The sequence below is a fragment of the Medicago truncatula genome, chromosome 5, assembly GCF_003473485.1.
Source record: "Medicago truncatula cultivar Jemalong A17 chromosome 5, MtrunA17r5.0-ANR, whole genome shotgun sequence".
NCBI classification, from domain to species: domain Eukaryota; kingdom Viridiplantae; phylum Streptophyta; class Magnoliopsida; order Fabales; family Fabaceae; genus Medicago; species Medicago truncatula.
This window is the reverse complement of record NC_053046.1, coordinates 17,502,586-17,512,974: the sequence shown is the minus strand read 5'-3', so window position 1 is coordinate 17,512,974 and position 10,389 is coordinate 17,502,586. Positions and strand designations below refer to the sequence as shown.

The following is a 10,389-nucleotide window of genomic DNA, read 5'->3' as shown; positions in this document are numbered from 1 at the left end:
TCCGTATGCATGTTGAAAAGGTAAATAATCTAACATGAAAATTGACCTGCAAAATCACAATCGAAAAAACAAATGATTGTTAGATTCTTCATGCTTGCAACGCGAGCAAGCAACACATGGGGTTGTAACCTTTAACCGTTAAATTATCATCAATAGGAACTTTGTAATGAAACAGCCTCCAAAATAAAAGAGATTTAGAAGGAGGAATAGAAGAACTCCATATATTCTTAGCCCAAGACACCTCGGTCACCAGAGGCTTTTGAAATAGATAGACATCCTTGAAGCACATCTCTTGTTGTGTAGCAAATGGAAGTTAAAAATTTCGCATTGCTTAGAAAAATAGAGTTTGGGCACTCTCAATGCCTTAAAGTTTCGAGTAAAAATTTGGTGTCCAAATCACTGGTATGGTTATTATGGGCCTAACGCGTGGATGATCCCTCGAGCTCTCCTTGTGACCCAACAATGGTATCAGACCGATGTTCAATAAAGTTTCAACCACCTCCTTGTTTCAAAAATCTTCTTGACAAGGTGTTTGTTGGTGCCTTTGACAATGGCGGTGCAAGAGTAAGTCTACACAGATGAAAAAGCTTCCACTTGAGGGGTGAGCAAGATGAATGAATGGACTCTTACTTTAGAGAAGATTGTTGTTAGAAAGGATGAGTAAGTCTATGAATGGATGGACTCTTTCTTTATAGTTTCTACCAGTTGAAAGCCAATAGTCAACTCTGTATGTGCTCTTTGAATGGTCAACCATATTGCTCTCTGTTCATTTTGCATTCTTCTAAAGTGCCTCATGTCTTTAACAATTCCATCTTTAAGGTTTCCTATATCCCTTGTCCACCATGCTTCTTTCATGACAACCAAGGTATTCCCCAGTTCCCTTCTATTGGAATTCTAATCCCAAAGGGATTAAGATTGTTCGCACCGAGTTGCTTCCTTAGATTACTCAGTGCATTGTCAAGATACTTCAGTAAGTGTTGTAGAGTCACAAGTTTCCGTTTTTTTTTTTTGTTATCATTTAGAAATGATAGCTAACCCATTTCTTATTTTTCCAATTAGCATAAAAAATGCCTACCAAGCTCAAGAGATCCAACCTAACTAGCCTTCTTGCTAAGGCTGTAAGGACAAAGAAGTTTCCTGCCAACTTGAAGAATTAGTGTGATGTAGCTGAGAATGACGCTCCTATTGCTGCTTAGAATAGGTAGGAGAAGAAGCGAGATGTTGTTGTCGAGGTGATTGGAATTTCTATTTTAGTTTTTGAAATGAAAAAAGACAAAGCAGGTCCAAGATATTTTTGTTTTTACTAATAAGGTCCAGGACATGGAAACACGTATTATATTGTAAACGCCTGATCAATAATTGATTTTTTTCAAATGAAAGGTATTATGTACGTATACCGCGCCTAACTCATTCTTCTCTTCAAGGAACCGGCTTATAAGGTGAATAATGTTACTTTTTATAAACGTTAATTAGACTATTTTACAATACACTTCTTCATGCCCGGATCTATTGGGTTCGATATGTGTATACAAAAGGTAAGGTGGTCTGATGGATAATCAATGAGGGACATAGTTTTTTTCCAATAAACGGCCAGTTAAAGACTGTGTTAAAAAGTTTTTAGAATTAACACAAAAAAAAGTTTTTAGGATCAATTTCATATAAACGAAGACTTCTTTTCGATGTGATCCCAAATTCCACAATGCCAAGGAAAACATAAATAATTGGCATTGCAGACTTTCGGGTTCACATCAATAGTGTAAAATACATCAACATTCTCGGCAAGTTAGCTTTGGCTTTTATAATATCAATGGCTAGTAGTAGCATCCAAAGTGTCTCTTCACCCGGTGCTTTCAGTAGTTGATGAAAATATCTGAATGTATTGAACTATCAGGACAAACTGTTCTACCTATTTTCTATGACGGGAGTCCATCTGAGGTACGAAAGAAAAACGGAAATTATGAAAAAGCTTTTCAGAAGCATGAATCAATGAAGCAAGATTCAAAGAAAATTTAGAGGATTTGCAAATATGGAGGGGTGCCTTAACTCAAGTAGCCAATCCCTGGCTGGAATATAAAGGATCAGTAAGTTGTATTTTCTATGTTAGCAACAAGATAATCAACACTTTTAAGTTTATTACTAAAACCTTACACTGTTTTGTTGAACTGCTTTATCATTTTGTAGTTTTTGTTTGGGGTTGTCATGTCATGATTTGGTACTATTTCTCTCCTGTTGTCTTTAGGCTACAATATGCAGATTGGAGAAATCATTAGAGTTAGAAAAGCTATTTTGGACTCAGACAATGATGTTCGAGCTGTAGGGATTTGTGGAATGAGTTGAATAGGGAAGGCTACTCTTGTTAATGCTTTGTATGCTAGAATCTGTAATCAATTTGTTGCTTGTGCTTTATCGACGATGTAAGTAAAATTTATGGAGACTATGGCCCAACCGAAGTGCAAAAGAAACTTCTTTGTCAAACTCTAAATGAAGAAAATCTTCAGATATGCAATCTTTCTATGGGATCTAATTTGATTCGAACTACGCTATGTCAAATAAAATCTCTTACTGTTCTTGATAATGTTCATCAAGTTGAACAACTGGAAAAATTGGCCATGAAATGAGAATGGCTGGCTAGGCACAAGAAGTAGAATCATCGTAATATCTAGAGATAGCCATATCTTCAGAGAGCATGGAGTAGATGAAGTTTACAAAGTTCGACTCATAAATCATAATGATGCCCTTCAATTGTTTTGTAGGAAAGCTTTAAAAATTGACGATGTCATGAGCGGTTACATAAACTCGACAGATGATGTACTCGAATATGCCAAAGGTCTTGCATATTAGCAATTAAAGTGTTGGGATCATTTTTGTAGGAGAAGTGTATTGGCAAGATTAAGAGAGAATCCAAGGGCAGATATTATGGATGTACTTTTAATTAGTTTTGAAGGACTAAAGGATACAGAAAAGGATATATTTCTAGATATTGCTTGTTTCTTCCATCAAAGCATGGAGACATAAGTGAAGAAGTTTTTACTATACTTTAACCACTTTTTTTTATGCCTCTAAATTCCCCCCTTGTCACACTCATGTTTGTTGGCTTCTCTATCACTCCTCCTAATGACACTACTCTATTGTCTTCATTAAATTCTTTTAGTGAAATGAAGTCTTGCCAACACTTTTAGTGGCAAATTTTAAGAGTTAGAGATGATATTGTTTTAAAGAGAAAAATACACTGACATCTAATTGTTTTATTTTTGGAGTTGTATTTTTTGTTAAATCATAACCAAGAATTCTTTGGAATTTATTTATAACTTCAATAATATGATGTTTTTTTGGCTGTCAATATCCTAATGTATATTTTCACAAATGTTGGTTGTTTATTTTATTCTTAGAAAGAATTTAACATATGACATCTTTATTAGTCTCCAACTCTAATGAGTTATGTCCTTTATCTCAAACGACCAAGCTTATCAAGCAAGTGCCAAAACAGTCATGCAATCCTAACCAGATTCAATTTAAAAATGGGAAATGTATATTCCATTTTGCACTCACTCTGTTCCTCATGTGTTTCATGCAAGTAACATCACTTTATGTGAAACCTATTCCCAAAAGTCGTTGGACTCAATAGAAGATGTGTGTGACAGAATCGTCAAACATAACTACTAACGACTTATTGAAGATAAAGCTTGCAAATCTGTACTTAACTTACATCAGCTTGCAACACCTCAATTCAGTAGAAGTTCAAAAATAACTAAAAGAATATTTAACAATAGCACAGAACAACAAAATCAAATTAAAAAAAGAAACAGGTATGCAATTTCTAAAGTAAGAGTCAAAACTAGCCTTCTATATGCAGCAAGACTGATAGGAACAGGTTTATAATTCATATACATCAATTGAATCCTTACTTTCCACCTTCAATGTAATAGTTCTCCTAGTAAGAGTCTTCGCATATATTTTCATTACCACCACGAACCAGCAAAACCATATTATAATGAGTATAACCATCTTGAAGCTGCTTTCTAGCAACTATAAACTTAGTGGAATACCCACTTTCTCCTGAATATTGAATTCACATAACCTATTGTATCTGAACTCTCTCCATCAGCACCAAATGAAGTGTAGATTCTGTTTGAATGTTGTAATCCGCAAGCGTACGATCGTTCTCCAATTGCTTTTCTGTCAATATTTTCACAAAGATTTTCATCTGCTCAAATTGAAACACCAAAATGTTAGAAACAGATCACACACATCAAGACAACACTAATTAAATCACAAACAATAATCCATCGAATTCAGAACAAGCTGGGACCAAAGCTTTTTGCAAAAATTCTACTCATGAGATTAAATTCATCAATTGACAGATTATATCACAAGATATTCCACGATAGCCAAGGTTATCAATCGCTGATTGCAGAAACAATAGTTTATTCAGCAGAACTATAACAACTGATATAATTAGACAACATTTTATACTAAATAACGTACAACAGGACCATATCAATTATATCATATTCGACAGCAGTCGGTATTTGACAACCAATACATGCCCAGCGTCACTATATGATAGAAAGGCGTCAATTATGATCTCTATAGTACCGACATTTCTGAACGTGTCAGATATCCGACACCAACACAAAACCGTCACATTCAACCAAAACTAGGCCTCTGCAAACCAAAAAGACTCCCACCTACCCACAAACACAGAAACACCGTAGCCAAAAAACGCAAGAACAACTGACAGCTTCTACACCCCCACCCCCAAATCACTCCAAGCACTTACAAGGATCCCAACACCATCCGTAGAGGAGGCAATTATAAGATTTCTTCCCGCTCAATCGCCATCTACAAGAAAAGACTTCGATTTCTTTCGCCAACTCCAAGGGATCCTTCCGTATCTAAGAGAAAATAAGTCCATTTATTGCCTTCCAAATTGACCACACCGTTGCATGCCAAATTAACCAAAAAACCTTCCTTAATGGCTTACATCACGCAGCCCCACTAAAACATTCAAAGTGGACAGAAAAATTTGGTGGCAACACCAAAAATAACCAAAGCCACTGAAACACACTAAACCAAACCATTGCTGCAAACTTGCAGTGAAGAAACAGAAGCACTGATGTTTCCACCTTCCCCACACAAACTCCACAGTCAATCGAACCCCCCACTAGGATAACAGCCCTAACTGTCATATTGTCTTTTGACAAGACACGATTGTGCAGTAACTTCCACAAAAAAGCTGCAACTTTTGAGGGTGCAGCAGAATTCCAAATACTACCAAGTACCAAACACATGAGAATCAGAAGTGTCCAAACTGATTTCATTAAGAAAAACTGGAGCCAATAAATGATAACCGAAAAAGAGCCACCCGAACAACCTCCTCCGTGGACAAACACTACTAAACACATTTGGACCCCAAACCCAAACATCCTCCTCCATGGATAAATGCACTGCCTGCAGTAAAGACAATAAGACCTGCAAAATTCTCATTCTCCCATTCAAACAACCTCCTATGCCAAGTGAACGACCACCTCCAAACCTCACCTTCCCTCATTCTCACCTCGCTCACTGTACCCTTCATTTGCTCCAAAATAGAAAACAACCGTTGAAAATTCTCGCTTAACAGAACCAAACCTGTCCACACATCTAACCAAAATCTAGTGAAACAAGTGCTCCCTTGCCATCATATCTACCCCTCGAATATCTTTCCACCAGCACGAAGAACAATACAGAAAAGCTTCCTCTCCCCAGATTCCTCTCTACAAAATCTCTTTCCCGTATTTCTCTATAGAATCTCTTTCCTGTATTTCTCCACTAATGCCTCTAGCTGACTTAATAGAAACGACATGTTTTTTTCTTAACATTTCACAAAATTGTTGCCGACTTGGGAATACAAATTTATATTGATGATTATAGTGAGGCTTAACTGTTGAACAATCAATCTAGGTGATAATTCTTACAACTTCGTAAATCATTAGAAGATTTTAACTCTACAGAACGTTATCTGCTGTTATGTGTATTTCAAATGATATATACTCAATTCATTCACAAAGTGAAAGTTCTATAAACTAGTATTGGTAGTCTGACTAGTTGAAGTTATTTCATTTAACCACAATCTAAGTTTGGTGATGCAGTTAGATGAGAAATTCAATCCATTCTCACAAAAATAAATAAATAAAGGAAAGAAGATTTACCGAAACTTAATGACACATCGCCCCTGGCATAAATGTTGCAATTGGTTCCTGACATCAGCAAGCTTCTCCAAATTTTTTGATAATAACTCCGAACAGGATATGTTGATCTCCCCTAAGACTGTGGCATTTTCTAACAAAAACTTTACAGCTTCGATATCAGGTTCAATTCCAAGAAAATCTGAAATAGAACATACTTTGAGAGAAGATGTGAAACACCAAGGAAATGAATTTGATGGCCATCCTTCATCCAAGAATAAGAAAAATCCCTACACAAGAATCAATAAACAAGTCAATGAACAGAAATAATTTTACTATTAGCCGTGAAACATGGTAGAAGAAGCAAGATACGTGATGTACCTTAGAAATGTGAAGAACTTCCAGATTAGGAGTCTTGTGGAAAATGCCTGCTAATACTTCACTGGTGGGGTAAAAATACCCCAAGGGCACATCAAGATGCGTCAAATTGAAGAACGGAGGCAAAAGATGAAGAGTGTCTTTTGCATAGTTAAGACACTAGTAAGGGAAACAAAAATAGATACATCATTGTAATACATAAAGAATAAGCAATGGAAACAACCACATAACCCAAGCAACATTGTCAATAAATTATCTTATACAACATTTAGAAAAATGAAGATCATAAGTGAGCAGTAAAACATACCTGAAGAGTATCATTGGATATTGTGAGAGATTTGACACTACCAAGTCGACTCAATAGCTCAATTGCAAATTGCGTAGTATTTTGCTGTTGATTTTGGAGATCATAACACCTAAGATCAATACATGCATCAACTATGGAGGTAGGGTTAACAAGGACAAATTTTATAATTGGATGGGCTGTGTAGCTTAAAGATAAAAGATTCGCAACATCAAATTTGATTGTAAAACTGCGAATACGCAAATCACTTGGATCAAAATGATTTAACTCGATGGTCAACTTCCTTAGTGTGGAAATTGCAACATTGATCTGTTCTATGTTCAACCAAAAAAATTTATACAAGGTCAACTCTTGTAGGACAGGGCACCCAGACAAAAGCCGTTGAGCCGACTTCTCATTTGCGAAGGAAAGATGTGAAAGATATAACGTCTTCAAGTTAGGGAAACGTATACCATCAGGTATATATAGAATGAAACCAAATTCTAAACACAACTTATTCAATGATTGGGATGCTGAGAAATTATTGGGTAACACAAACCTAGCAAATGTATGGTCTAGGGAAAGTTTAAGATCAAGGAGTTTGTGCATCAATGCTGAAGATAACAAAGAATTAGCTTTATCTCCATCAATATCAGCTTTTTGTACTTGAACGCAAAGTCTTTCTACATGGTTAGATGTGTGAAGTAGTTTGTCCACCCAATCTATGAGGCAATTTTCCGACTCCTGTTCTGGCTTTGATACATCCGGATTACAAGAAACTTGAAAATCAAAGATGGATAAATGTGTCCACAAGTATTTCCACTTTGTAGCTAATATGGAAGTTCTTACAGCATCTTTAGTAGGGAGTAAAGAAAGAATATGAAGAAGAACAGCCTCGGGTAATTCACTAATCATATCTTCCATATCACCTATATCATGTCTTTGGAGCTTATGTAAATTTGATGATGACATTGTAGCAGCCTGTTCAAAATAAAAAATAATGACACTCTATTGTAAAAAAGTACAATACAACCAAACAATAATTCTTAGACATTTTCACAAACATTTACAACGCACTCATGAACTATGAAGCACGGATACAAACACGGACACGACACGCCCATTGAAACCGCTAATAATTTGAGAAAATCACGTAATTCAGTGTAATTATATATGTTGGTGGTGTGTCAGCACGTGTCCAACACCGGGACACGCTTAATCCGAGGAGTGTCCGTACTTCATAGCTAATGAACTTCTCATTTGTATCAAAGTAATAAATAAAAAGAACATCAATCTGAAGACAGTTAAATCGAAAAAGAAACAAACATGGTGAGTATTAAATAAAAATCATTGAAGGCTGATTTGAATTGGCTTATTTTTTAGCTTATTAAAAACAAATTATCCAAATAAATAAGATTTTATTTATTATTCATAAACTTGTTTATGAAAAAACAGCTTATGAAGATTCGTTACTGAGAGAACTTAATTAAGATAAAAGCTTATTTACTTGCAGAAATTATTTTTTATAAGGTCAAAAATAAGCCAATTCAAACGAGCTCCGATTCACATGCGTAGAAGGAGACGATAAGCTTATTGGAAAAAATAAGCTACCTCAACTTAAACAAAGTTAACAAAAATTCATAGGCATTTTCACAAACAGTTGTTACGCACTTATGAAAAAAAAAATATCGATGAGATAAACGCAGAAAATAAAGCCAAACAAAGGTTGAAAGAAGGCATTGGAAAAACAGCATAAACGAAGATTGTGGATTTGACAAAAGGAGAGAAAAGGGAATAAAGCGATTACCTTGTTAACAGCATAAACGAAGATTGTGGATTTTCAGTTATTTCTTTTTCTCGTCATTGGGAAAACATGCTCTGACTGATTTATTGTTTTCTCAATGATTTCATCCTCTCCTTATTGCTATTTCTCTTTCTTAAGTGATGAGTTTTGTGAATTCTAAAACATGAAAAATACAACTTCTTAATCTCAGAGGCACTTTGAAAAACTTGAAGCATCAAGGTTGAAGATCTCCTTGGAGGACAGGTTGTGAAATGACAATTTTTGCTATCTGTCTCAGTGGTGTAGACTGTAGAGTGGGAAACACTAATGTATATCTTATATACTCGCTCCGTTGTTATTTCCAACTACATTAATTATTTCTTTACATACATGTCCCTATTTATTATACATATTTTTCTTCAATCAGCAATAAATAGCATATGGAAAACATAAACTAATTCTCTCTCTTAAAGATAAAATTGTAAAAACAATAGTGATTACAAACAACTTTAATACAAATATCCACTTTCTTAATTCCCGTGATTTTAACAAAAGTGTCCTATAATTAGAAACGGAGGGAGTATTATATATTTGTAACTATATACAAAAGAAAATATAAAAGTTTGAATTGACTTTTTCTCTATCTAATTTTACCTTTCATTGAAATAATTTTGTTTACCATTTTATTCTTTTTAAAATATTACATAAATTATTAATTAAAAAATATTTAAATCTCATTAAAATAAGAACAATCTCACTGTGTGAGAATAATATTATTTGTAACAATGTGTAAAAAATAAGAGGTTTTCGGTTAGATTATTTATTATTTCAATTATATCATTAAACAAATTTCCTATAATAATTTTATATTATTTGTGTCATTGAAAATATTAAAATTTTATGTTATACTTCTTCATTTCCTTTTTAAATGTCGTTTTGGAAGAGTAACACTAATTTAATGAAGAAGTGCATTTTAATTCATCAATAAATTTCTATTTTTTGCGAAACACTTTCTTTTTCCAATAAATTTGATGTGTTATTTTTCTCTATAACAAACAATTGTTATTTACTCTCTTTTCCTTCAACAAATTCTTTTTTTTTAACACACTTTATCTCTCTACCATAAGAAAGAATTATCAATAATCTAAACATTGTACACATATTTTTTAATAATTGTCAAACAAAATAAAAATTATTCCAACTTCACGTTAATCTAAGAAAAAAATAATTTTCCTCCAATTCCTTCTATCAAATAGATTTCGACTATAGTTTCAACTAATACTAGATTAATACTATGTGACATAGATTTGAATGTTGAAAATAACGAAAAATAAAATTTTATTTTATAAAATAAAACTGTTTTAAAAAAAAAACCCAAATTTCTTTAAAAATAAATAACAAACTTTAGTTTTCCAAATTGATAACATTATTAGTTTTATTGAAAAAGATAAGAGTAATTAAGAAATGGTATAAATGACAAATCATACCCTTAAATAAATAGAATGATAGTTAAATAAGAATGGTAAATCCGTAGTCAAACGACACTTAAAAAGGAATGAAATGAGTATTTGTTATACGATTGATGTAATTTAAAAAGATAAAAATGTTGTTGCAATTTGAAATCGCAAACATCGATACCTATAATTTTAATCAAAATTTAACTAATTTCATTAAATATATTGTTCATAATTACGGTGGGATTTAGCATGGGAAAGACTATTTTTTCCACCATGGGAAAGTTGTTTTTGAACCATTTGATTTAAGAGGAACATTGATCT

General features: G+C 33.7%; 1 protein-coding gene and 1 long non-coding RNA gene across 5 annotated transcripts; one reads left to right on the top strand and one right to left on the bottom strand.

Moving 5' to 3' along the window:
• Positions 1-665: 665 nt before the first annotated feature.
• LOC120580495 (uncharacterized) lies at positions 666-3,280 on the top strand. Of its 2 annotated transcripts, XR_005646212.1 has the most exons (4): positions 666-970; positions 1,060-1,439; positions 1,892-2,081; positions 2,240-3,280. It is a non-coding gene; the product is annotated as an uncharacterized lncRNA (long non-coding RNA). The 2 variants fall into 2 exon arrangements; XR_005646211.1 differs by having other exon boundaries at positions 1,060-2,081.
• Positions 3,281-3,599: 319 nt separating this feature from the next.
• Positions 3,600-8,921, bottom strand: LOC11418045 (F-box/LRR-repeat protein At4g14103). Of its 3 annotated transcripts, XM_039834838.1 has the most exons (6): positions 8,636-8,921; positions 7,388-7,809; positions 6,853-6,961; positions 6,549-6,704; positions 6,192-6,457; positions 3,600-4,204 (listed from the first exon to the last, which is right to left on the bottom strand). In XM_039834838.1, exons 2-6 carry the CDS (start codon positions 7,798-7,800, stop codon positions 4,201-4,203), a joined length of 948 nt encoding a protein of 315 aa, XP_039690772.1. In that variant the 5' UTR covers positions 7,801-7,809; positions 8,636-8,921; the 3' UTR covers positions 3,600-4,200. The 3 variants fall into 3 exon arrangements, 2 of the variants coding, with proteins under 2 accessions (XP_039690772.1, XP_039690770.1); XM_039834836.1 differs by having other exon boundaries at positions 6,853-7,809; XR_005646453.1 differs by lacking the exon at positions 3,600-4,204 and having other exon boundaries at positions 6,386-6,457; positions 6,549-6,609; positions 6,853-7,809.
• Between the last annotated feature and the right edge of the window lie 1,468 nt (positions 8,922-10,389).